At 35.0% G+C, this 27,502-nt stretch overlaps 3 protein-coding genes across 3 annotated transcripts; 1 reads left to right on the forward strand and 2 right to left on the reverse strand.

Annotated features, from left to right (window-relative positions):
- Positions 1-4,164: 4,164 nt before the first annotated feature.
- Positions 4,165-8,049, forward strand: LOC140871344 (ELF3-like protein 2). Its single transcript, XM_073273811.1, has 5 exons — positions 4,165-4,358; positions 4,702-5,072; positions 5,606-6,396; positions 6,839-6,890; positions 6,993-8,049. The coding sequence occupies exons 2-5, from the start codon at positions 4,860-4,862 to the stop codon at positions 7,908-7,910; spliced, it is 1,974 nt and encodes a 657-aa protein (XP_073129912.1). The 5' UTR covers positions 4,165-4,358; positions 4,702-4,859; the 3' UTR covers positions 7,911-8,049.
- Positions 8,050-10,417: 2,368 nt separating this feature from the next.
- Positions 10,418-11,720, reverse strand: LOC140871345 (zinc finger CCCH domain-containing protein 20-like). Its single transcript, XM_073273812.1, has one exon. The coding sequence runs from the start codon at positions 11,668-11,670 to the stop codon at positions 10,594-10,596; it is 1,077 nt and encodes a 358-aa protein (XP_073129913.1). The 5' UTR covers positions 11,671-11,720; the 3' UTR covers positions 10,418-10,593.
- An 8,615-nt stretch (positions 11,721-20,335) lies between these two features.
- Positions 20,336-26,680, reverse strand: LOC140871363 (serine/threonine-protein kinase EDR1). Its single transcript, XM_073273842.1, has 13 exons — positions 26,104-26,680; positions 24,922-25,362; positions 24,630-24,733; positions 23,292-24,169; positions 22,582-22,622; positions 22,249-22,317; positions 22,061-22,161; positions 21,771-21,849; positions 21,596-21,694; positions 21,433-21,501; positions 21,276-21,325; positions 21,008-21,184; positions 20,336-20,911 (listed from the first exon to the last, which is right to left on the reverse strand). The coding sequence occupies exons 1-13, from the start codon at positions 26,428-26,430 to the stop codon at positions 20,821-20,823; spliced, it is 2,526 nt and encodes an 841-aa protein (XP_073129943.1). The 5' UTR covers positions 26,431-26,680; the 3' UTR covers positions 20,336-20,820.
- Positions 26,681-27,502: the final 822 nt, after the last annotated feature.

A 27,502-nucleotide genomic window follows, 5' to 3' on the forward strand; every position in this document is an offset into this window, starting at 1 on the left:
AGACCGAGGCTATGGAGTTTTCTTAGGGATGACTGGCCGAAGAAGAGGATGAATAGGGAATGGGTGTCGGCTGCTGCTTGAAGACGTGGGCTTGGGTTTGGGTAGATTAGGTTTTTAAAATAATTAAAATTAGGTAAATAGATAATATAATTAATTAGGTTAGTAATATACAAAATAATATAATTTAAACTCCACCTAAAAAGATTTAAATCTGATATTAAATCATAAATCCCGAAATATTAAATTAGGGAATTTTTAAAGATAATTAAAAATCAATATTTTGGCTTATTTTGAATAAAAATAGGCTCCTAAAATTATATAAAATTAAATACTAAAAATAGTGAGGTATTAAAACTCAAAATAATATTTTTGGGCTCTTAAAAGGCTCATGAAATAAATTGGATAGAAAGTTGTCATCTCGTCCGTCCACGGTCCCGTCAACGCGATAAAATAATTAAAATACTATAAATCATAAAAATCACTAATTATGGGTTAAATGCTTAAAAATAAATTAAATCATGCACAAATAATTCACATAATTATTTAACCCATAAATCATAAATCTAAATTATTAAATACCCTAATTATGCATGCGAATTTACGTATTTAAAAATATCGGGTGTTACACCTCGCCTCATGTACAAATCTGCTAGTAGATAATAATAATTATTAAGTTATATAAAAAATTAAAGATTGATATATGGTAGTCCACCTCAGACCAGGATGGAGTCCAGGTCGGCGGCCCAGGAGGATAGGGTTCAGGCCGGCCTAGGAGGAGGGCTACCTCGGACCATGATGGCGTCCAGGTCAGCTTAGAAGGAGGGCCACCTAAGACCAGGATGGGGGCGAGGCCGGCCCAGGAGGAGGGCCATCTCAGACCGGGATAAAGTATAGTGTAACGCCCCGTTTTTATCTTAATTGACTTTAATTGAGATAATAAGTGATTTCAGAATTCGAGAGCCGACTTTTTATTGATCAGTGACTATTTTGCAATTTTCGGAAATTTTAGGGACTAAAATGCAAATATGGAGTTTTATATAATATCTAGACTCTTTTTGACTTGGTCATTCACTCTATCTTCTTCCCCATCTCGATTTCCCTCCATTGAAGACGCCATTTGAGTTCTTCGAGCTTTCAGATTTCAGTTTCCGGTCGATCCGTCCGCTGAAAATTATTTCTGAAGGCAGTTTAGCGAACACAGCAACGAGAGCTTCGTTCTATCGTAAGTTTCTCTCCGATCAGATATGTTCTATTTTTCGGATGTAGTTGGAATTTGATTCTTTTCGGGTATTATGACTTGAGATTATTCTTATCGTTTATTCTCAGACGGAATTGAAATAGAGCGTCGTTCGGAATTGTTATGATTTTTAGAAGCATATTTTGAAATGTTGGGTTTTGAGATGTGTTGGATTTGAGTTTGAATGTTTGAATGATGATTGATATGAGTTGTTTGGATTGATATTATGATGTCTGTGTTTCCGGTTTATCAGAATATAGCGGTTATGCCGTCAGTTTGAGTTTCGGGATATCGTTTCTATTGATTTGATTATACCGAGTTTGATGATGTTTTGATATCGATATTGATCTTGTGACTTATTCTGTTAGATTGATTCGAATTCCTTGGAGTTGCGAGATTGCAGCTTTGATCAGTTTGGAAGATTTGAGCCGGTATAGTATCGATTTCTTACTTATCGATCAAAGATCTTGAATAGATATTGAATGGAGTATTGTTGTTTTACAGATTGAAGATTGTGAAACGACGAGAATGTATAAGACGTCTTTGGAATGGAATAGGACGATTAACTCGATTCCGGATTGAATTGTCCTAAAAGAAATCTCATACTTGCATGTTTATATGCTTATTTGAACTTGTGATTGAATTGATATTTGAGTGCATGAGATTTCATATGCATTCATATTGAACCGATTGATTATTCATTTTGAATTAGACGATCTGGAGATTATAGTTGAGTGGCCTTGGTAGGCGATTTACTACAAGTGTCGATTAACTCACTATAATGCCATAGAGTCTAGAGGATTAAAATATACCTCGTCCACCTCGAAAGGGGAGTTCGGTGTGATTGTTGGATATTTTAACCTCGGGATCCCAAACCGAAGAAAGAAAGAAAGAAGAATTCCTTTTGATTATTTGAGTCCGTTAATCCAGAAGTTTAAAAGTCATGCATATCATTTTATTCCGCAGTGAAATGAATTACTTGAAGTTTATGTGGAATTTAATTATATATCATGTTTTGATATATTATGTGATGTTGTATGCTAGTCTTTTTTACTGGGAATTGTATTCTCACCGAATTATCCGGTTGTTGTCTTTGTTTGTATGTGTACTTGGCAAAAGATGGGGCAGGACCGAGTTAGAGGCAGCATGGCTAGATGGTTGAGAGGATAGAGTGAGGCTTGGATGTTGGGAGTCGTTTATGTATTCGAACTCCTTTTTGTTTTTGAATAAGTTCGAACTAGATGGATTTTATGCATGTTATATTTTGAGAATTGTATAACTCTAGACCTTATCCTTTTGTATCTTGTTGAATGGGATATTATGTTATTGTGGTATGGTTTGATTTGAGATTGTTTTGGAAGTAGAAAACCAGAATTTTTCTGGTACAGAGCATCTCGCTCGATCGGTTGAATCTTATCGATCGAGCGAGCACTCCTGTACCGAGGCCGAGAGTTGGGCATTTCTTGTCCGCTCGATCGGTAAGATTTTACCGATCGAGCGGAAGCCTTTTATTTTCCAGGCAGAGTCTTGGATTATTTTGGCCGCTCGATCGGTAAGATCTTACCGATCGAGCGAGCACCCTTTTTTTTAAAAAAAAATTATTCTTTAATCATTTTGTTTAATTGCGTTGATCAATTGCATTATCCTAAGATTAGTTGATTAGAATTGAGGCCTCACATATAGATAAGGTCATATCAGGAAGACAAATAAGTGCCCGAGAAGAGCTAAATTATATATCGGGCTCGGGACAGGGGTCTGAGTTGATGTTGGATGATATGGGAATGGAGGCGAGATGGTGCCCTTGTTCGTAATTATTGGTTCACTTTGGTAAGGGCCAAGACTCAGAGGGCTGAGTGGTCCGTAATAATGAGGGTGGATCTAATGGAGGTCAGAGCCCGTGGTCAAGGGACTGGAGAAAGATGTGAGATGCATTAAAAATCTGGTTTCCTTTATGCAAGATTTGATATCTTATGAGATAGAAAAAAATCTGGGATAAGAAGAAAATAAGATTTGTATTTTAAGGAAAGATAATGTTTTCTATTGGCGGGACTCTCTTAGGGTTCCGAGAATCCTTTATAAATATCAGGTTTGCCTCACAATTGAGGATTATTCTCTCATATACACTATAAGCTCTTATATTCATTTGAGTTTTCTTCTCCAATAAGCCCTATTCTGACTTAGGCATCTTTCGACGCCCATTCACGAGTTGTTGGTTGGAGTGCATATCGAGGTGAAGAGGAAGAAGATCTAGCTGAGGAAGGAAATCTAGCTGGAAGATGTTGTCACGTCTACCCAACTTTTTCTGGTGTTAACAAAGATGCTTATTTTTTAAAGAATAAATATACCTTTTAAAAGAAGTTCACCAAAAATTTCTCAAATCAAATGACCAATATAAAGATCAAGGACAAAACCCAAAAATACGAACTCTTGAGTAGTGTTTGGATTGAAAATTTTGACTTTAAGAAATATCTTAGGAGATGATTTAAAATGTCTCCATTTTAGGATGATTTTTTGATTAACTTTAGTGACTTAAAAAATAAACAGTTAGATTTGAAAATCATGGTCGAACAGATTTGTCAAAAGAAACCAATAACTTATTATCATGAATATGAATTCGTATAACTTCAAATCCATAGGTCAAAATCCAACAATCAAATCTCACATGCATCATCCCTCTACAATTCAATATAAAGAATAAACTAATTAATTCTTGAATTTTCTTTTTATGACAAACTTGTTATTTACGAGAATAGATGAGCAAATCAGGTGCATTTTATTGACCCAAATCTTTCTCAAAGTCTTCTATTAACGAGCAAGGAGAAATCTAGTGGCAAATGTCCTAAATACTACAATATTATACATATGTATTTTTTTTTTGACGGTAATATTATACATATATATTTAATTTATGAGATATTTATCTCTTTATGAAGTTGCAGGTTCTGTTCTATCCAAATAATGGGTCCATAGTGCGGAGTGTTTTTAGCCTTTTCCCATTTTACACACATTTGCCTGTTCTAAGTCTTCCTAACCTCATTTTTTCCCCATTTCGAATCATTTTAGATTCACCTGGGTGTCATCTTTTGTTATTGGGTTACACATATTTCAGTTCTTATAAAAGGTAAATCCTGTCCCAGTGTTTCTTGATATTTAAGATTATTGTTCCTTATCATGTGCGTGACTGCGTGTGCTTGTTTACAAATATCTTTGATATTTTACCAAGAAAGGAAGAAGAATCAACTTGGGTGGAGAATTTTTGCTTTATGTCCCAACTTTGTTTTTGTATTTTAGTCATCAAGAAAAGCATTATTTGATGTTTTCTTAAGTGGGTCGGTTCTGTAATCCAGGTTCTGGTCATGAATTCAGTTTATGTTCACCAGTTTGTTCTAATTGCGTCTTTAATTAGTGGGTGTTTTGATTCAAAGTAAAGTTTCTTGAACTTTTTCCTGTTTTTAATGAAAAAGACTTGATCTTGATGTACGGGACTTGATATTTTGTGCTGACCTGTGAGGAGTTGTTGAAGATTCTCAATAAGTATGAACTTGACGCTCTTTTCGATGCTTAAATTCAAGAACGAAATCATAGAAGAAGTGGGTTAATATTGGGGGAAAAATTAGTGAAGATGAAGAGAGGTAAAGATGAGGGAAAAATAATGGGGCCTATGTTTCCTAGGCTTCATGTGAATGATACAGAAAAAGGAGGGCCAAGAGCACCTCCAAGGAACAAGATGGCTCTCTACGAGCAGCTCAGCATCCCTTCTCAGAGATTCAGTCATACAGTTCTGCCCCATTATCAGAATGGTGTCACTCCGAATTCGGTGCCTCACTCGAGCCAGGTGATGAATGAATTTCAGTGTTTTCGTGTTCTTTCTTATGAAATTCGATAGCTTCATACTTTTGTGTGTTTAGCCTTTACCTCAAATGTTTATGATTCATTACTTGAATACACAGTAGTCATCATTAGATTAGGTTTCCTGTTTATATTTTATTTTATTTTATGGTATGTGTAATCTTTTAAAGTCCTTTTGATACGCAGTTATAGTTAGATTTAAGCATTGGTAGAGTTTGTATTATTTGTGGTGGCTGATAATGATATTCTTGACTTTGTTGTTGGACTTCTGTAGAATGCCCTACATGCATTTCATTATTTTGGCATCGATTTCAGGGTGCGACAGACGGTTGATTTAACAAAGTTAAAACATAATTCGAAGATCAAACTTAGGTGGTTGTTTTGTGCAAATGTGGTATATCTTTATTTATTTTCTATTTTTATTCGACTCAGTTTGAGGGGAAAGGAGGAGGTTAGAAATGTATCTTCTTTGTGGCAGCAAAGTGCTTGCCTGTTTTCTGAAAAACCTTGTGCTTCCAGGGTGGTGGAAAAGAAAGGGGCACTTTTTCCTCTCGCCAGCAGCCGTCCGGACTAATATTTGAGCAGCAACAAAGCCAGTCTTCTGATTTGAGCTCTCGGTTAACACAAATAGAACCAAGAAAAAAATTGGATGAAGATGACTATGCGGTTCCCATTTTCACAAATTTCAGGTCAAGTCAAGTAAATGACAGAGAAAAAGCAGCTACATTCAATCCCTCTTATTTCAATCACTCATTGAAATCTTCAAAAGCAGCCAAGAATGGTGCGATTGGGCACTTACCAAGTCAAAAAGGCCAACTCCACAAGGAAGGGTATTCACAGGAGTCTGTTGTTGGTCAGAATCAATTCGCTAAACCTGTCTCAAATTCATCAGTAGTTGAGAAGACTGAAGAACCGCTGAAGCAAACTTATCCTTCTTCGAGTCTTGAACCAGGAAATAGTCATTCTAATCGTTTCAACTTGCCAAAGCTTGCCGAAGCACAACCTGCCAGTGGAACCCGTAGTGCTCTTTCGAGGGAGTGTACATCGGCCTTAACTAAAAGCAAGTGGTCTATTTCATCTGGGGCTTTTCAGTCAGGAGATCAGAATATTGTACATGATGTTGCTAATGCTGGAGAATCTAGAGAAGATGGGCCTTGCGGATCGCTGCAGATGGGAAATTTGGACAGGATTGAAAGTGTGTCTGGAACTTTGATTGTTGATGCTGTATTTGGACCAGATATAACACCTGACGATGTTGTGGGAATAATTGGTCAGAGACACTTTTGGAAAGCAAGAAGAACTATTACGAAGTAATTTATATGCTATATGCTTGCCTTATCTTCTGAAAATTTATTGCCGTTCTTTTGATCCGTCCGGAAGTTTCTCTTGTTTTCTTTGAAAACCGAATGATGTGGTTTTAGAGTTGATTATTATTGAGATGTTGTTTTCGACCATGGTCATGTGAGCATGTCTTGAAACTTTTGTCAATCAGTTGGAGACATTTCTGGAGGTTATTTATTCTCTCACAAAAATAGATTATTCTTGCGTGGTCTGTCACATCTGGATGTTATTTATTTTCTGCACGATAATAGATTATTCTTGTAGTGATTTGAGGTATTCTTGGATGTCTTTTCTTCTTTTCTCGTTGCATTTCAGCTATCCCTACGTTAATTCTGTCTTTGGTTCTCTGCAAAGCTTTCTTAACTTTCCCTTTCAGTTTTTGACATTGACATGATATTTTCTCCTTTGCAGCCAACAACGAGTTTTTACTTGTCAAATATTCGAGTTGCATCGATTGATAAAGGTGGGTGCGCGGTTTAACTGGCTTCGGGGCTTTCTTCTACGCACTCAATTTTCATGCTTATAATACTGAATCATAATGTTACCCAGTGTAATTTTGTTTCAGGTTCAGAAAGGCATCGCTTTGTCACGTCATCATCTCGAGGACGATGTTGCTTCTTCCGGAAAACCAATGGAACCCGCTGTACCTCTGAAGAGTGTCCCAGTAGATAACGCGGATGTGGCGCTTCCAAATGTTTCTGAAGGTGAATCGGTGAAGCCAAGCAACAAGAACGAACTCGTGGCCCGGAAGTCCGCGGGAAAACCCTCTATATCCGCCACTGAAACTGGCGGAAATTACTCTCAAGTGCCATCCATTAGTGGCAGACATGCCCCTGGGGATTTGAATCAAACTCAGCCTCATGGGCAGCAGTGGTTGATCCCATTGATGTCTCCTTCTGAAGGGCTTGTTTACAAGCCATACCCTGGAAACAGCTTTGTTTTCTCTGTTTATGGAGGATACAACGTCCCTCCAGGATCGAATCCAGCAACTGGTGGTTTTCCGACTCCCACATTCGGAATCCCACTTCAACATCCAACATTCCCTTCCCCTGTTCCTCAAGGCTACTTCCCCCCATACTGCGTGCCAATCATGCCTACAGCGTTTTCAGGCTCGTCTGTCGAGCAAGCCAACGTCCCCTCCATGGCCAATCAACAACAATCCACCCGAGAGACGAATTCAAGCATCCAACGTCACGCGACTAACGTGGATGCATCCGAGGATGTTGAAGTACAATGCAGCTCGTCGGCTGTCCCAAGTCAGAGACTGCAAGGCAGCGACGACATGAAATCAAGACACGTGCTCCAGCTTTTCCCGCTGTCTCCAACTCCAACCGTCGATGCTGCCCCTGCCTCTGGCCCGGAACACCGTCCAGCACGAGTCATTAAGGTCGTTCCTCTCCATTCCAAGTCCGCTTCTGAATCTGCTGCTAGAATTTTTCGATCCATACAAGAGGAAAGAAGGCGGCATGACCCTTCTGTGTGAGACTTGGCTTCTTAGGATTTGGATTTTAGTTCATATTTGGTCTTCCTTTGTTATCTTGGTATGATGTATTGAAAGTTGTGGATATATATTTATTGGCGTAATGGTGAATGTGCATTTTAATCTGAAATTAGGACCTTCATGTTTATTTCTAAAATTCATATCACTATATTTACCTTTAAATTTAAAAGCAACCTAGATTTATTCTAGTTTGTATCGTTTTATATCATGTTTGGATCGAGTTATTTGAAATTGGAATTTTAGCAGAACCTATATTCACATTTAGCTGAGTATTTTTTTTTGTTTTTTTTGCGGTAACTTGTAATCTTTATTGCTAAGAAATAATGTCATGAATTACAAGCTGATCCAATCATAAAAAAGGATTCTTAGACACCCATATAAAAGGTACAAGGGAATAACAAGCAAACTTAGCAGGAAAGTTTTTTTTAAATAAAACGTACTTTTGAACTTCAAATTTCTACATTCGATTACCTATAAAAAAAACTTAGAATATCATTTTCGGAAAATGTTTGGGCATGGTATTTTTTTTAAATATATGTATGTATGTATGTATGTATGTATGTATGTATATTGGCTTTATAAATAGTCGATGTACCAACAAAAATTAAAACAAAAACTGAAAAGAAGGGGGAAAAAGCACAAATCAATTAAATCCATATAATTAGGGGTCCCAATTTATTTAAGAAGTTGTCACCATTGAGTTGAATGGACATAAATTAAAGATAACATATAAAAAAGACAAAAAATCTAGTGGGTTCCTTGGAGATACATATGTTTAGTTTTATGAGTTTAGGTATTATATAACATTAAGGTATTGTTTGTAATAATATATGTTTATAAATAAAAAGATTGTATGTTTTCTATGCAATAAAATATCTAAAAATAAGTAATTATAATTTTTTTAGTAATAATATATGTTTATAAATAAGAAGTTGTCACCACTTTATATGAAACTTAAACTCTTAACATTAGAGTTTAAGTTTCATATAAAGTGGTGACAACTTCTTATTTATAAACATATATTATTACTTATAATCTTATGTTGTACTTGGATGAAAATATTTTAAATCCATAGATTTCAAGTATTTTTTTGTGGTTTAGAAAAGTAACGTCATACACTTGAAATTCACTTCTTTTATGTTTATATCATGTTAATTAAGATGGATTTCAAGTACACTCAATAATGATATCATTTGAAATCAATTCTACTTTATATAACTAATATAGCAACGTATACAATAATAAAGATATAATAATAGAGTTATATGGATTTAAGCTTTGATTCATGTTTGATCATTATAAATAAAATTATATGCATTTGAAATCATTCCATTCATACACGACTTTATTATTGTTATGTATATCTTTTACTATTTATTAAGTGTATACATATTTGAATAACTAACTCGGTGTCATGGTCTATTTTTCAATATACCCAAAATACCCTTCTTTTCAATTTTTTTGTTTTCTCCATGTTTCTTACTCACTATCCCCACATCACCAATTACACTCTTTGTCAATTCCAGTTCTCTTTTTTTTTTTATTTTTATAATTAACCTAACTTGTTAAGCATCAAAATTCATATACATTATGACATTATTTGGTTTGATGTATTATTAATCTATGTATAACTTATCCCAATTAATTTCGTTTTATTTTCATCATATTATTTATATATTTATTAATTAATAATTTTACATCAATTAAATCAAATAAATTATAATATATTCATCAAATCAAATAATGTATTAACTATTTTTTTTATTTATTTTTAATTTACATTATATTACTTATCTATGAATTACTTATCCTATCACTTAAATCAAACAGTGTCACAAATAGTTATTATTTTATAAATACAAATGCGTGTGCATCGTTGCTAGTATATATGTATGTACGTGTAGTGTTGTACTAATGAGAAGACGTTTGTGGTGGGAACGGATAAGAATAGAGGAGAACATGCTTATCAATTCAAGTTCCAACTCACCCATTATTTAAATCTTTCTTTTAAGTAAACTAAAGTTTGGATAATCCTATTATAATTATAATTACATACGTGGGGTCCACTTTAGATGATGATTTGTGGGCCGTCGATTTGTCATCTTTAGTTCCAACAGTCGAGCAGCCACTCAGACATGATTCTTATGATTGATACTCCCCACCTTCCCCACATTCAGATTTGTGATTTTTAATAACTTTTAAATTTATATAATTAAAAAAAATAAGTTATATATTTGCTCCATTCTAATTATATAAATTTATTTTCGAGCTTCGGTTATTTCAAATATAAAGTCAAAATTTTCTTGTATTTCACTAATATGCTTATGTTAATCAAGTATTAGAAAACGTGCGTACATTATTAAATATAAAGATAAAACACATTATATTTGAAAATAAAAATGAACAAACAAACATATGTACATTTATAATTCTAACTAATTTCTGGAAAATGTGTATTTTTAGAAAAAAAAAAAAAAACAGACGATCCATAATAAATCACACAGAATTTAATATAATTGGATAAGTAGATGAGACCCCACATATACAAAAATCTGCAAAATTCTTGTAGCCGAATACTTCAAACCCGACCCAAATACCCATATTTACAAAACAAAGTCAGTCCAAAGAAACATATTCACAGTCAACAAAATCTAGCCCGACCCGGTCAAGGATTATGGAACCCACGAATCGGGGCAACCCGATCCAGCGAATTCTCTTTGCTCAGTTTGGCGTAGAATCGCTCGCGCAGGTGCCTTCCCGATTCCACTCGCTCCATCACTGGTTCTTCTTCGCAACAAGTTTCCCATATGTCGAATGCGGTGGGGATCCGAGGCCGAATCGGAGTCGTTGGTAGGCTCATGAATCCGACCCGACTGGTGTTCGGGCTCCGGGGAGATCCATACCCGGAACCCAGTTGAAGACCCCACGATGGTGACCCCATCCCCATTCCTGGATTCGGTTTGCTCATCTGCAGACAGCGAACCGATTCAGTGAGTTGACTCAGTGCAGCTACACTCGGTGACATCGGCGGAGATAAAGTCCTCGGGGACGGCGGCGGGGAGTACGGCGACGATTTCGGGGAATAGCCGAACGGGCCACCGTATTCGGGTTGACCCGGAGACCCACACCCGATCCGACCTGGAGAAGCCTCCGGGCTGGAGTGCGGCAGAACCCGGAGCTGATCCGGCGTGTGAGCGAAGAAGCAAACGCGCCGCCGGCAGTGCGTCCCGTCTTTGCAGGGCTCCGTACGATATCGCGCCGGATGAAGCCAGCACTCGAACACGCCGTGTGCGTATTCGCAGGCGTCGCCCCTCCTACAAGCGCCCTTCCTGAAATCCGGGCACGCGTTCCCAGAGTAGTGGTACTTCCGTGGGTCCCTGCGGCGGGCCTTCTCCCCCGGGTGCGCGAACGGGCACTCTGTCCAGTCATGCGGCCTGGCGCGCGTGCATTTCTTGACCTTGAACTCGAACATCCGGAAACTATCGCAGGAGAAGGCGTCCACCGGGAAGTCGAAATCATCGGAATCCCCATCCTCCTCCTCCGCCGCCGCGAGATCCTCCTTGTTGGAGGGCAGATAACGCTGCAGAGCGGCCAAAGCTTTCTCGTAGTGCGAAACATCAACATTGTGCGTAACAGGGGAATGAGCGTGGGCCGCCGCCGGATCTTCCGCGAAAGGATAATCCCAAGAAGGAATTTGGACGGTTGGATGAAGGCGAAGTCGATCTCCGATCATCATCATCATCGTTAATCCGATCTATTGGAATGACAGTGCCGCCATGGATTTGCATGCCAAGTGGTTGCGATGGTTTTAAAGTGGTTTTTTTTAACCATGGTTAGAGCTTTGACTTAACCATGGTTGCGTTAAAATATCTCTTCGCTCTTATTTTAGGTTTAGTTTAGCCTAACCCTACCTTGAACCTTCCCCTCTTTTCTTAAATTTTTTTATTATCCTTAGATAATATTTTCAAATAAATAAATATTTCTTTTAAAAGGACAAATTCGGAATAAAAGCAAAAGTTGGTCGTTTTTTAAGGGGTCTCCCTTTTTTTATTCATTTTAATGTAGGAAAATGAGATATTTACACGTTGAATTACACGTAAGATTACACATTGTATATGAAATTACAAAATTATTCATACATGTTATTTGAAAAAACTCTTTATAAAATTTATTAAAAACATTTATGTAATTTCAAGTATAACATGTAACTCAACGTGTAACCTTCTGTGTACATGTAACATCATTCTTTAATGTAATATATAATAAATGAAAACTAAGTGAAAATAATATAATCATAAAGAGACAAAAGTAACCTTACCTTTGCACTTACTCCATCCTCTCCTCAGTCGTGACTCCATTCTTGACTTTTGAGGAATGCCATGAATTCTCGTGGGTCCTAATCCCATTAAAAACCAGCACTTGTTTGTTTTCTTACCTCTACTATATTCAACTCTCCGATATTTTCTTCTTTCAACTTCGACTATATATGTATATATTATTCACACTTCAATCTACGTTATATGTATTTTCGGATCGGTTACAGAAATCTTCGATCGAATCGTCTTGATTTTTAAGGTAAAAAATCCTTTATGATCGAGCTGATTATATCTTGATTCCGAATCTTCTATATTTTGTGAGAAACTAAAATGTTTGTAAATGCATTTTGTCGCATAAGCTAATGAAATTGCAAGCATAAATGCATGCGATAAGAGATCGAGTACTTGCTATTTTTTTAATGATGAAAGATATTGATTAATATAATGATATTGGATAACATTAATCACGTTGAAATCTTTGTCCTTGTAACAATTTGATTTTATATGAATAAAAGAAAATGTATATTTAAATATTTTTTTATTAAAAAAAGAGTGAAAAAATAGCTAAATTAGCATTGGGCGTGAGGGTGTACGGGCTGTACCTTTTGGGGATTGGCGCAATGGGCAAATCACGCAATTCTCACCTGTAAGTCACGCCAAAGTAATTACTACACTACATGACTCCTCCACTCGCAAAACTCTTGGGGACCCATCCGATTCAATTCGTGAAATTCTGGCCACACGATAAAGTTTGACTAAAGTCGTGCCAATACAATTTTTTTAATAAAAAATAAAATTGGAAAATCATGTAATTTGTCAACATAATATCCCAAGTGTTTTCGTCCATAAACCCTTCGGAAAATATTTTTTTCCCCTAAAAAAAACATGCCATTTTTTTAATACCATTTCTAATATAATCAAACATCTCATACACTCGATGAAATTTGTGTCCAACATCTTATCAGTTTCATAATCTCGACCTTCTCACTAGAAAAAAAAAATCACACTCGTCGCTAATCCCGAGTCATAATTAAGGTGTTAATATAAATTCAATATATGATCATGCCCAAGAACATCTCAAACAACCCAAAGAACCAACGAATTATAACCTCCTTCACGCGCGTGTGTGTGTTTATAAATGAAGCATTCGATAATCTTTAATAACTTCATCGACTCTAATTTTTTTCCCTAACTAATTTCATGAAATGTGACAATTACTATTTATGGATTTTCAAAACATGTAAGTGTGTGTGTTTGTGTGACCGCGATATTTTGGCGAGATTTAAGGGTTGGTTGAGAAAGTAGATGGAATGTATTGAATTGAAAGTATTCACGAGATGTACGTCGTAACAATTTATCGAGACCGGATAGTTACAATGTAATCGTGTTCCCCATACACAAACACATATGCCTACAGCTAAATTAAAGTTGTGCTTCTATTTGCCACGCGACGAATTCTGCGTTTACTCTCATGCTTTTTCACCCTATATTGTTGTTTGCCATTCTTTTAATTATTAATTTTAATAATAATAAACATAATAATTAAATAAGGCTTTGTTTATTAATCAATGGATGGACGGCAATATTCTCTATAAATTGGTTCTATCTGTACACTAAAATTGCTTTTGTGAGTCTTAATTCAACTCGTTGTGTTTGTTAAAAGATGTCACGTCTAGCCTTATCGTGATACATTTAAAAATACATCGAAACTTCAAACCATCTTTCACTTATATATGTTCCATATCAGTCTTGTATAAGCACATCTATACGATGAGTCTATGTATATCTATTTCGTATTCGTCTTTATTTTACGAAAATTATGAATCCAATTAAGTTTAACGTGAGACGGTTGACATGATCCATACCTACAATAAAACTTAATATTTTTTACCTATAAAATAATATTTTTTTCATTTGTCAAAGAGATCACATATGCACTCCTCTTGTTTGATCACACATGAATAAATAACTATGGTCGTTCGCAGTGGCGGAGACACGTTCAAGGGTACCCGGGCTTTAGCTCGGGTGGTGCAATTTTTTTTTGAATTTTCTACATAAAAATTTTGAATAATTTTGGTTTATTTTGGTGTTATCTCGGGTAGCTCAATTCAAAATATTAAAGAATACGAGAGCTTAGAATTTTAACTCGGGTAGACTAAAATTTCTGGCTCCGCCATTGGTCGTTCAGAAATAATGGATTCAATTAATTAAAATTGTGATAAACGAATGTATAATTGCTTATATTTAAGCATCCTAGCTCTCACCAAACGACCTTTAAATTGTAATAAATGAATGGCGATTATTTAAAATTCACTAATATCTTTCCACCCAACCACCAACAAAGATAAAATAAATGATCTTTCGGGCCTCCACCCTACATGTTTGTTGTTGTTCATCATCTACTACCTAGAACTAGAATTTACATTTTCATGTTGCGGGTTCTTACTTGCGACGGACACCGATCTTAATGTTGTATTACATCTGTTTCAATTATATACGTTATGTTTTTTTAATTTATATTTCGCAAATATACAAGCTTGTAGTCTTGTATAAGTTGTATTCATATTTAAGAACATTTTTTTTTACTCTTTTACTAACACACGACTATTAACTACGTACAAATGAAAAAAAAAAACATGTAACTATTTTTTAAATGAATTAAATAAGAAAAAAACAAGAGCCCGTTTATAAATTATTTTTTCAATGATTTTTTTAATCTGGTGGAAAAAAAAAAGATTTGTATAATCAGATAGGGAGAAATATACATCAACATGTCGTATAACTCTTAAAAAGGATTGACCTAAAAGGGATCTCATTTCACATGAATCAAAAGCTCATTGGCTCATGCGGAGGTTAAATCGAGGGATGTGCACGAGCGGCAGGGACCTGAAGGAAGGAGCAACATGGCCTAATCTTCATAACATACCCCACAATATTTCAACATGAAATATGCTCCACACGAGAATCGAACCCGCAACGCTGGAGAATCTCTTCCCACGTCACTTCATGCCTTATCAACTCGTCTATCCCATATGAAAAACATATCGTATAACTTGGATATATAATAGTGGGTATAAACATCTTGTCGCGGTTCAAACTAACAGGAAAAAAATGAAAAAAAAAATGAAAAAGAAAATCCTATTCGGCTATTCTTACCCTATTCTTAAAAGACATAATTAAATGCAAAAATAAATAATAATCTTGAAAAATAAATAGAATATGGAAGGGGACCAGTCAAAAGTTTCCAGCATTATCCAAATCGCTATCCACAGAGAACCTGTACGGATGCCACACCCACCTGTCACGTGAAACGTGCACGTGGCAATTAGTTTGTGGCTCCTTCCTTGGAATTGTCACGTGAAAGCTAACCTAATAGTTTTCGGATAAAAGATATACTGATTTTTGGGGCCGCCCACATTTATGTTTATATATATACTTAGTATTTACACGATTTGTTCCAAACTGCCTCAAGAGGGTTGCTCCAATGGCTCAAAATATATGTATATATTTTTTGTTTTTTTTGCATTTGAATACATCGGGTGTAAAAAACGTATGAGTTCTTGGATTGTCTTTCGGGCAATGTTTGAAGGGGTAACATAGGAGTTATCTTTCTAATACAACGTTACTTTGTAGTTTTACGTTTTTTATGTTAGAATAAAGATAATATTTTAACCGTAAAAGTTAGTAAGAGATCATAGTGTAACTTGAGATGGATAACATGAAGAACAAGTTGAAATGACGATTTCGGGGAAAAAATTATATAAGGCCATTTTGAGAACAAAAATTGGTTTACATTGTTATCTATTTTTTACATATTCTTTATATTGTATATTATACGCAAATATATATAGATTTTTGATATGCTATTTATCCACCGTGTCAACTTCTGTGTCAACCATTGAGGTAACACTCAATTATTGAACCTATAATTTATCACATCCAATAGATGAGTGTCATATCATTTGTGTGCACGGTGGGTGGACATCATATCAAAATTGCATATATATATATATAGTTTTGATATGGTGAACACTTATCATATGCACTTATGTGCGCACTTGCTGATGTGGCGTTCACCTATTGGATGTAGAGGATGTCACGTCAGCGCTGCACACAAAAATGCACATCATGGGTGCTCATAATATCAAATCTATATATATATATATATATATATATATATATATATATATATATATATAGATATAGATAATCGAAAATTCAAAAATTACATTAGATCAAAATTAATTCAAAATTATTTTAAAAATATTTATTTCTGAATGACCCTCTCTTTACTTAAATCACAATCATGTGTTAAAATGCAAAATATCAATAAAATCTTATTTTTTAAAACACAAAAACTTTTATTAGAGTGTTTCAGTATCAATTTTGTGATAAAGATCTCATATCTAACTCAATTCATGAAAAAATTATTTTTTATTCTAAAAGCGTTACTTTTTATTTCAATTATGAATCGAGTCTATCTATCTCACGGATATAAATCCGTGAAATCGTCTCATAAGATACTTATTTATTGGGTAAGTCTTTTGTAAGACGGTCTCACGGATATTTAATTTATCCGTGAAACGGATCTATCCTATCTATATTTAAAATAAGAAGTAATAATTTTGGCATAAAAAATAATATTTCTTTTCACGAATGATCCAAATAAAAAACTCGTCTCACAAAATTAACTTGTGAGATCATCTCACCATATTTTTTACCTTTATTGACGTACGTATGATTCGCATCAAGTTGGATAAACAAATAAAAGTCTAATATATAAAATATTTTATTTGTTTATTTATATATATATATATATATCCACATCCTCAAAATCGTGTTCTTATCCACAAGGAGTGACCATTAAAGCTGGTCGTACTCGTTTCCATAGACTTCGTTGGAGTGCGAATGCTAATTAATTTATGGTAAATGCTACGTGCACATGATGTGTTACACGTTGGGTTATACATTATACTTAAAAATATATGATTATTTTTTCACTTTATTTGGATTTTTTTTTTCAAAAATAAATGCAAAATAATCATATAATTTTAAGTATAATGTGAAACCCAACGTGTAATACTTTGTATACATATAACATAACTCTTAAATTATATCTATATTAATTCGTTGAGTCATTGATACAAAATAAATATGTTCAATTAATTTTTTTCCTTTGATTTATCAATTTCATTTATCCAAGAAAAAACCAATACAATAAATACAATAATAAAAAATAACTAAATATGAACTGAAAATAACGAGATTGGAACTTTTATATTTTAAAATTTAGGGATCGATTTTCATATTTTTTTTAAAAAAAAAATGAAGTAAATAAACCAATTCAGATAATTTGATCGAGCTAAAGTGTTTTTTCCATGGATTGAGCTAAAGTTTTAGGTATTCTGAGTAAATATGGTATCATGAATGCATTAAATTATTTATTATGTAACCAAAATTTTAACTCGTGTTCGATCTAACAGAGTGGATCTTCCCATCTTTCAATACATGGTTTGGGTCGGACAAATAGAGCTCTGCACATACAAAAGCATGGTTAGGAGGAGTCGAATGTGTGTTGGTTTGACTTTTTTGATGCCTAAGTTAGTGCTCATATTATTAAAAGGAAAAGCGTGATAGAGGGGTCTGATGCCTAAATCAGTGTTCAAATTTTATGAAAAAGTATAGCATAATAAAGTTGAGAGAGCAAGAGAGCGTGAGTGAGTAAAAGTGAAAATGTAAAATCATATAAATATCTGGTATTTATGAAGACAGGAGGGGTTGGTTACCTCGCAGGAATAGAATTATTGCTGGGGTAGAACTCTACACGAGGTAGGAGACTAATGACAGTAGGACTCAGTTACCATGGCGACTGAGACTCTTAAACCGACCTAGTGATCTTGATTCAATTCTGAGTTTATCGGGATTTTCTTTTATCTTTTAGAAATTTATAAGTGCTTTCATTATTCGATAGTTTTTAGTGAGGCTTCCACTATTGGGGCCGGGTGCCTTTTTTCCAATCATAAACTTATCTTTTCGTCACCGTGTATTTTTTGAGCCTTCATCAGTATGAGTCTTGAACTTAAATATAAAAGGTCTATTGACTTGGAATAACTCTCTTGGATATGAATTAATGGGCTCGAATCCCTCGTATATATATATATATATATATGGGCTCGGGTCGGGTCTGACCAGACCAAATATTTTTAGTGGTATCACAATTTATAAGGGTATTTTGGGAAACACATTTCAAAATAATATGGTTAATTATGTCCATCTCCCTTGAAGTTTGATAGTGTTACAAAATGATCCAATAAAATTTTAAAACTACATTTACCTCTCTTCAGACTTCAACGATGTAGGCTGTAAATGAATCGAGCCGATTCGCAAGCTTTTCAAGCCGACTCGATAAATATTTGATTCATATTCGAATTTATCGAACTCGAGCTGAATCCGAACATGTTCGAACTTTTTTTCGAGCCGAGCTCGAGTCAAAATTATTTTGTTCGATAGTTCGTGAATAATTCATGAACCTTAATAATTTATTAATATAATATAATGATATAATATATATATATATATATATATATATATATATATTTCGAACCTTTTCAAATATTTCGAGCTTTTCGAATCATAATATCCGAGCAGTAGCTCGAATAGTTCACAAATAAGTTTGAATATTTTGAGCCGACCTCGAACTCGAAATTCATTTCGAGCTGAGCTCGAGCCAAAATATTTGAAAGTATAGAGCTTCGAATCTAGCTCGAACTCGAATATACTTATTTCAAGCCGAATTCGAGCCTTCAATTTTTATCATTATTCGACTCGATTCGATTCGTTTGCACCCTTATGTAGGGGTGTATAAAATATAACAAAAATGAGAACGGTCTATTATATCCTAAAAAAATTTCCATAAAAAATAATCAAAAAATGAAAAGTTTAAATTATGGAATAGCCTAGTATTTTTCATTTTTATACGTCATTTTTTAATTTTAATATATAAATTGTAACTGTTTTCTAAAATTGTTTTAATTTTATTATATACGAGTAATGGATATTATTTTCACACAAATAAAAGTAATTAAAATACATTCAAATTTGATAGATATTTGAAATAATTGTCAAATATTAAAAGAATATTTAATCTAAATAATTTTTTTTACGCCATCTAAATAATTATTAAAACTTCAAAAACTAATTATGAAAACGTTAAAAATTAACATAGGTCATATTATTTTAATAGAAGTGTAAATTGGAATGTTATAGAAATCTCTGCTTAATAAAATAATTTTTTTAATTGTTTAATTGAGGGAACAATATGTAAGATAAATAAAAATATTAAGGGATGACTGTTATTTTAAAATTCATTTGAGTGTTTTTTGTATTTATCATAAACTACAAGGATGATCAATGTAATTAAACCAAAATAATATGTTCCTATTTACAAGCATTTTGAGTTCCGACAATTTATTTATTAATTTATTTTTGGAATCGCCAAATTTCAATGCCACGTTTTCTGATAAGATAATGCACATTAGATTTGGTGGGCCTTCAATGCATTATATGAACAAACTCTCTCCATATTTAGATAAAATCTAATTCAAAATATATATACCGACATACATGTTTACAGAAAGTCAATCAGATTTCACAAGTAACATTTTTAAAATTTCCAACCCCCCGTTTTTTTAACGTTTGATTATATTTCTAATATTTTAGGAAAAAAATACATTTACTGAAAGTATATTTGTAAATAAAGTAAATTGATAAAAATTGGCGCATGTTTTGCAACACTTTTAGAAATAATAATATAGCATATTTGAGCAGAAAATAATATTTATTTGGTATGGTTAAATATTTACTTTGTTTTGCTTTTTTTTTTAACTATAATATTATTCTATATTTCTATTCTTCATTGCTTATGCAAACTATGTAAAATGTAAATTTGATAATATAGCATATTTGAGCAAGGATGTAATAAGATGCCTCAAATTTACATTTTACATAGTTTGCATAAGCAACGAAGAATAGAAATATAGAATAATATTATAGTTAAAAAAAAAAAAGCAAAACAAAGTAAATATTTAACCATACCAAATGAATATTATTTTCATTCTCTTTTTTCTTCTAGTTAGGTATAGAACCACAGTATACAGACAAATACACAACAAATGAGACGACAATTTCCCCGCTTTTTCTGAAGATACAATCTGTTGAGATCCATTTTTTTACAGTTGCTACTTTAATGATCTCAACAGAATATGCAACTCTCCATTACCCTCTTTCTTTTCTTTTTACTAATAGACATAAACCCAAGCAAGAAATATAATAACCACTATCGTTTTTTTTTTTCTTTGGTTTTTATGAACTAAACAAATTAGCGTAAAAAATTTGCAGACGTGCTCAACTTGTGCCATTATTGAAGTTGAGGAAAGCAGCCATTCTTGTGCATTTGGCGGCGTCGAGTTCCCACTTCGAATGAACCAACACTAACCAAATCTCAACTTCAGATGTGAATCCTTGCTCTTCGAGTCAAGAAACGAGCACTCTGCTATTGTTACATCATCATCTATTGATTACACACTCTCTGATCTGTCCACCGTTAGGTGTTGCAGATGCTTGAGCCGGTATATTATTTGCCCAAAAGAAGGGCGTGCCTGCGCGTTACTGCAAAAAATACAAAACAGAGCAAGAGAAACTTAAATGCCGGAAGAAACTTTTTCGAGCTTCAGCAAAAGTATATTGTTACAAACAAAGAGCCACCTGTTCCAACACTCTCTTATTATATCCGCCACCGGCGGATCCACGGTAGGAGGGATATCTAGGTGTCTACCCTGGAATCCAACAGCTCCAACGACTTGCATTGAGTTCAGTTCTGTCCATGGAACTCGAAGAGTTGCCAATTCCCACAATATGACTCCAAAACTATACACATCGGATCTGAAATTTGAAAAGCATGTTTCCATCAGCGAGATTTGACCATGAAATTTCTAAAGATTCAAACTTAAATGGGTAGACACAATCGTCTCACTTTTCATTAGACTGTTCGTTCCTCAGAACTTCTGGTGCCATCCACTCTGCCTGTAAATTGGAGCCCAATAAAAAGTAAATATCCTGGGTTGAGAGATTATGTGTGGGTATTCAAAATTTCTAATAACAAGCTACGTTAGGATAATTATAAAAAGTACCGTTCCGGCGACTGATTTTGAAGATAGAAAAGTGTTATGCTGCAATCTTGACATCCCAAAATCAGAAACCTGGAATGTTGTGCAAGATAACAAAGTTTAGAAGCAAGCAACGAAAAATCGATTGTCAGAATTGATAGGTTAGAAGGTTACTAATGGAACACACCTTCACAACCCAGTTTTTATCAACTAGGAGATTTGGAGACTTCAGATCTCGGTGCACAATGATGGGATGCCTAGTATGTAAGTAATTCATGCCCTTGGCCTGCAAGAAAAAGCACGCAAACGGATGAAGCAAAAACTTGGTTAGTTAACGGGAAAGGAATTAATAAGATCAATACCACATCAAGAGCCATTTTAATTCGCCTTTGTTCATCAATTTGGATACGTGGACGGTGAAGTAGCTTATATAAACTACCCCTGCAAGTCAGATAAGGTTATAAGAAGTAAGAAAAGGATAAAAGTGTGCACAGAACTACAACAATTAATTATGCAATATCCTTACACGACTTATGTGAGAATCATGAAAGATCGTCATACATGATTATAAAATATGCCAAAAATTCTAACATAGCCAAAATTATCAAACGATTCTGCTCATGTAAAAGTTCTTTCAACAAATGAGGCAAACCTTGGAAGTAACTCTGTCAATATGGACATATTCGGGGGCTGCATCACAGCACCCATAAGAAGAACAACATTAGGGTGTCTCAAACTCAACATGATTTCAATCTGCAATGGAGAAATTTTTTTAATTAGTTAGAACTACCAAGCACTTGGTGCGTCATGCACGAGACGGTTTCCTGATTTTGTGCTTACTTCACATTTAAATTGTGTGAGTGCATCGCCTGATATATCTTGCTTCATAAACTTCTTTACAGCAAGTTCCTGTGGGATAACACAGCCATAAGAATATCAACTACAGACAATGAATATGGTGCTAGTGGAACAGGTAATACGTAAATAAACTACTACAACCAACACAGTATCTTGTAGAGCAGTAATTTTTCCAGAATAAAAAGTAATAAATAGTCAGTCCAACTCTGTTGCAACATCAGTTCATTTCTAAGAATATGTCGACAATCACATGCCTAGAGTCACTTTAAGGAAAGTATCGACCACATATCAGATCATGCAAAAATTACAACTTACCGTGCCATTCCACTCTGCTCGATAGACCTCCCCATATGAACCTGCATGACGTAAAAGGAAATTAAGTATGTGTAGTTTGACACTTCATCAACCCCAAGCAAAGATCAAAACCTCCCAACAAATCTCAGGAAGCACAAAACAAATCAAAGCGCTAAGATTGATCCATAGTTAAAATACATTATAAACCACTAATACTGATTCGGCCTTAAATACATCACGCTGTCCATCAAGTCAATACAGCAAAAACCCAAAGAATTAAAGTCTTGTTGATTTAAAAAGTTGCTAGCCAACATAACGGTAACAGAAGCCAAGACCTATTATATATATATATATATATATATATATATATATATAGGAGTTTCTTTCAAGTGCCCACCTACCATGCCCACCACCATGCCCACCAATGATGTGGCACTATTCTATTGGACCTACAATTTATCACATCTTTATCACATCCAATAGAATAGTGCCACATCATTGGTGGGCATAGTGGTGGCCATGGTAGGTGGGCACTTGAAAGAAACTCTCTCTCTCTATATATATATATATATATATTTTGAGAATAACCAAGACCTATAAAGTAAGGGACTAAATAAGGGAAATCCATAAGTGAGGTGACGTGGATGCATAAAGAAATTGTCACTAATGAAGGCACCCATGAAGGTTTGCAACCATTAAGAGGAAAAATGACTCGAATCAACGACCCTTACCAATACCAATGCGTTCACCAATATGAAGATCCTCCCATAAAATTTCAGCGACTCCATTTAACACAGGATTCATTTGGACATTGTGAACCATGTCAGCTCCAGACTGGTCACTGCATCCAATTTCTAGTTTCTCTCTGTTTTCAGATAAAGTAAGTTCTTCACGCTCAGTTGCAGTATCATCATTTGCGACCACATTATCAATTCTGCCTTTGACAAGCATATGTTCGCCTTCTTCAGTCTTGGAAGATGGCTGCAACCCTGTAGACTCCAATTCAGACTCCTGTCGAGCCATGCCTTCAGCTGATCGTTTTCTCCTGCCATTGTAAGGAATTTGTTTGTCTAACTGCAATCCGGTAAAATAAACAGGTGATAATTCATTTTTTAACAGCAATTCTTCATGGGCTGGAACACGATTCTCTGAAATAAGTGTAGAATATTGACTAGGAATTTCGGATTTTTTGCCGGCAGTGAGAGCAGACGCGGAAACATCTTCATTTTCAGAGTCTTGTAAAACCGATTTTTTCTTGCGAGGACATGAAGCCAGTTCATGTTCTCTTGATGGATGATTAAGATCTACAATCATATGTTCCAACGGCTCAGTCTGGATCATCCCGGTTCTTCTAATGCCCTTTCTGTTAGCGTTGACAACAGCCGAGGGTGATTCTGATGTGGAACTTCTGGTTTTATCAGTTCCATCCACACTGGAAGAAAATGATTTTATTCTAGCTCCTTGGTCCAATGCAGTAGATGAACTTTTGTTTATCCCTGCAACAGGGGATATATGTCTTGCATCTAAACCAGACGTTTGATGATGACCACTTGGTATCTCAGCAGGGATGAGAGTGCCAGGAGCACCCATAAGATCAATAATGTACTCGCTGCAGCGAATTTTGAAATTAATTAGCATACGCAAAAGTTGGTAAGCAAAGGCCAAAATAATGTTTCCAGAAAATTTCAAAATACATGCAGCATGAATAACTAATGAATTAAGAAAGCCAGGAAACAGAAAAAAATTTCAATTCAGAATATCAATTCATTGCATTGTAGTTATTCGAATTGTATAACATACTAGACGTTTGGGTATTCGATAGCCTATGTTAATCTGCAAACCGTGTCACATACTCAAAATAAGAAAACTGCACACAGCATTAAACTTCAATGCTTTCAGACTAAATTCTCAGTTTATCAAAATGCGAACCCATTCTCTACCCAATAATGCAACAGAAAAGGCCAACACAGAATAAACTCTAACTTAAACCTAACATCCATACCTATTAGTTGAAAACGTGGAACTAGCGAAAAGAATTTTTTTAAACAAGACTACAAGTGAGATATTACCTTCCATTATCCAATTTTATCAAGTTTACAGCTCCTTCATCTGTTCCAGTATAGTAACTGCCTTTGACTAGCTTACAAGGAAGCTTGATCCTATCAGCGAGCACCTGTAAACGAACATTTAAAGTCATTATTGAACAGGATAGAAATTTTATGGAACGCATAAATGCGGTATTAACTTTATCCAAACATAAGGTCTCAGTCATTTAGACTGGGCGAACAGCACAACCGTTATGTTAAAAGGTAAATTTAAAATATAAAAGATAAGTACAAGGGATACAAAGGCTATCACAACCTTAAACAGTAAGGCCCTGTGGCGCGAATGTCCAACATCAAGACAGCCAAGGGGAATGACAATTGCATTCAAACACATTCGCAATTCATAATTCCTTGCTCTCCACCTTCTGAACATGTCTTCTACATCATTAACTGGACCTCCCATTTTGTCAACAACAATGTCAGCAATTTTTTGAACTAACAAACTTATTTTCAGGCCCCAATCAAGTGCTCGGTTTTCCATGGACATGAAATACACTCTTTCCTCAAGCTTCCGGAGTTCCATATCAATTGCACGATTGACTAAAACCACCTCGTAATTGACATCATCCAAAACAGAAATTGCTTCAAGATCTGCCAGTGATGGCATTTTGGCCTGGACCACCAAATTCGAACTGGTTCCACAAACATCATAGAATCCATCCAATACTTGTTCGTCGTAATTGACAACATTAGAGCTCTGCATTGAGAATACAGACACAATAATTCATCAAAATAATAACTAAAACACATCAATTTGGAATCTGCTCCCTTCTAATCATTCTGCCTAGAGATGCGGGAGGGAATCAACAACATACGAATAGCTTTAACACTACTCCTTCAATCAATGATAAAGAGTACTGACTGAAAAGCATAAAACAACAGTCTGCTAGTCAGTTCAAAGGCAAAAAATTTCAGGAAGAGCGGAAAGATTACGAGAGTCACTATGCTATGATCAAATCAATGACTAAATTAAAACATTGAATTCGTCACAAAATTACTGTCACTGGACGAATTACCCTAATACCTATAAGCACACAGCAACAACTGAAGAGCTCCTGTTTCTAAGTTTCTAATTCAAAATTTTCACCAAAAACTTATCTGATTAGGGATTCAGAAACCATAATAACAAAACAAAGTTACAAAGTGATTGATTAATATTTCATCCGCGCTAACTAGGCATTGGCGAATCTGCAACAATTCTTTGCTTATATTTAGATAATACCGAACTAATAATTTCATATTACAGGGATTGGCTGAGCTTTAAACAAAGAAATCCTACAATTTAATATCCAGAACTCATAAAATTAGCAATTAGGAACTTTAGTGAGTTGAGATGCAAGATCTCTAGTTGACCGACCCACAATCAAAACACACAAAATTCAAAATAGATTTAACATATAACAATAAATGGGAAAAAACAAAAAAACAAAAAAGTTACCCAATATCGTAGAGATAAAAAGTCAGAGAGGCTCTGAGAAGGAGAGAATCCGAGGCTAATCTGCTTAGCAGCGTCGATCTGAGCGGTTTCCGGGTCATCGGCACTTTGCCCCGGATCCGAGACGCTGATTGCCAGCGCCAATTGGACCTGAAATTCCTCCTCGAAGAAATTGAAACTACTTTCAGCCTCGTCGGCCAAGGACGACGCGGCGGCGGCAGGCAAATCGGAGGGCGATGGTAGCGATGACGTCGGCGGCTGAGACGGCGTCGTTTGGTGATGGTGATCGCCTATGTGAAGCTTCCGCAGAAAGTGTTTCACCTTCGACATGGTTCAACCCTCATCGACCGGGAAAAAGTCGCCGCTAGATGATAATTATAATAATAGACAATCGGAAAAGTGAAATCAATCGCATGAGGCTAAAGTGCGCAGCGGTTGCGTACGATTTCTGAGTTTCGAGAATGAATGATGGAGTCGCGATACGGTGGGCGTGGCGTATATTAGAAAAGAGGCGAGACGCGGTTTTAACTTGCGCACTGGATCGGAAGCTGAGTGGGGGCAAGGACTAGAGTAACTGAGCAAGTCTTCATAGACAAGCTACCAAGGTAGAAAAAACCAAATGGATATTAAATTATTTTTTTTCTTTTTGTTAATTAATTTATTATATAATAAATTATAAATATATACCGATATAATTCTTACAAGGATTTAATGCAGTAGGCAAAAGAAATTTTTTTTTTTTTGTGACGTTGGAATCCGCATGCGCTATTTTTCGGTGCGCTCTGGGTAAACCCCGAACTAACGCAATAGTTTGCAAACTACGCTAGTCAGGTAAATCACATTGGGCAAACTCTGTGTGGCAGGCTAGTCCAAGAAAATGTTGGCAGGGGAATCGAACTCCTGACATCTGGCCAAGAGTTCACATACTCCACCAACTTGAACAAAAGATTTATTTTATTTAAGTATGCAGTGTACAGAAATAAAAGTTCAATTACAAAATTCACAAAATTTACATCTGAAAAATTAGTAACTAATAATTATCATTGCGCGATAATATTTGTCATTGTAGTGATCATCTACCAAAAGTAAGTATAAATTTGATGTCATATTATATATATTCGACTTGTGATTACAATATAAAAATTTAGTAAATTTAGAAAGAATTTTTTTTATTAATTAACAACTCGAAAGGTATTTGATGCCTCGTATACATGTTTTGATCTTTATCACGACCAAGTTCATTTACTTACTTTTCTCAAGTTATTGTGTCCTTGCAATCTAAAGAAGTTAAATAAATAACATTATTGACTCACAAAACATTATAACAAGAAAAGCGCGCGCCCGCACTGGCATGAACTCTTCATCGAGAACTCTTTCAATAGCTCTACCTAGCTAGCCCGTG

The sequence above is a fragment of the Henckelia pumila genome, unplaced genomic scaffold, assembly GCF_033568475.1.
Source record: "Henckelia pumila isolate YLH828 unplaced genomic scaffold, ASM3356847v2 CTG_461:::fragment_3, whole genome shotgun sequence".
NCBI lineage: Eukaryota > Viridiplantae > Streptophyta > Magnoliopsida > Lamiales > Gesneriaceae > Henckelia > Henckelia pumila.

What these genes read in the sequence shown, in the direction of transcription:
- LOC140871344 (XM_073273811.1), top strand. Translation starts at nt 4,860, where the DNA reads ATGAAGAGAGGTAAAGATGAGGGAAAAATAATGGGGCCTATGTTTCCT. An exon ending in CGGTGCCTCACTCGAGCCAG is followed by an intron (nt 5,073 to 5,605) that starts GTGATGAATGAA and finishes TTGTGCTTCCAG; the next exon opens with GGTGGTGGAAAAGAAAGGGG. An exon ending in AGTTGCATCGATTGATAAAG is followed by an intron (nt 6,891 to 6,992) that starts GTGGGTGCGCGG and finishes ATTTTGTTTCAG; the next exon opens with GTTCAGAAAGGCATCGCTTT.
- LOC140871345 (XM_073273812.1), bottom strand. Translation starts at nt 11,670, where the DNA reads ATGATGATGATGATCGGAGATCGACTTCGCCTTCATCCAACCGTCCAA.
- LOC140871363 (XM_073273842.1), bottom strand. Translation starts at nt 26,430, where the DNA reads ATGTCGAAGGTGAAACACTTTCTGCGGAAGCTTCACATAGGCGATCAC. An exon ending in TTGACAGAGTTACTTCCAAG is followed by an intron (nt 21,850 to 22,060) that starts GTTTGCCTCATT and finishes TCTGACTTGCAG; the next exon opens with GGGTAGTTTATATAAGCTAC. An exon ending in CAAAATCAGTCGCCGGAACG is followed by an intron (nt 21,326 to 21,432) that starts GTACTTTTTATA and finishes TCCAATTTACAG; the next exon opens with GCAGAGTGGATGGCACCAGA.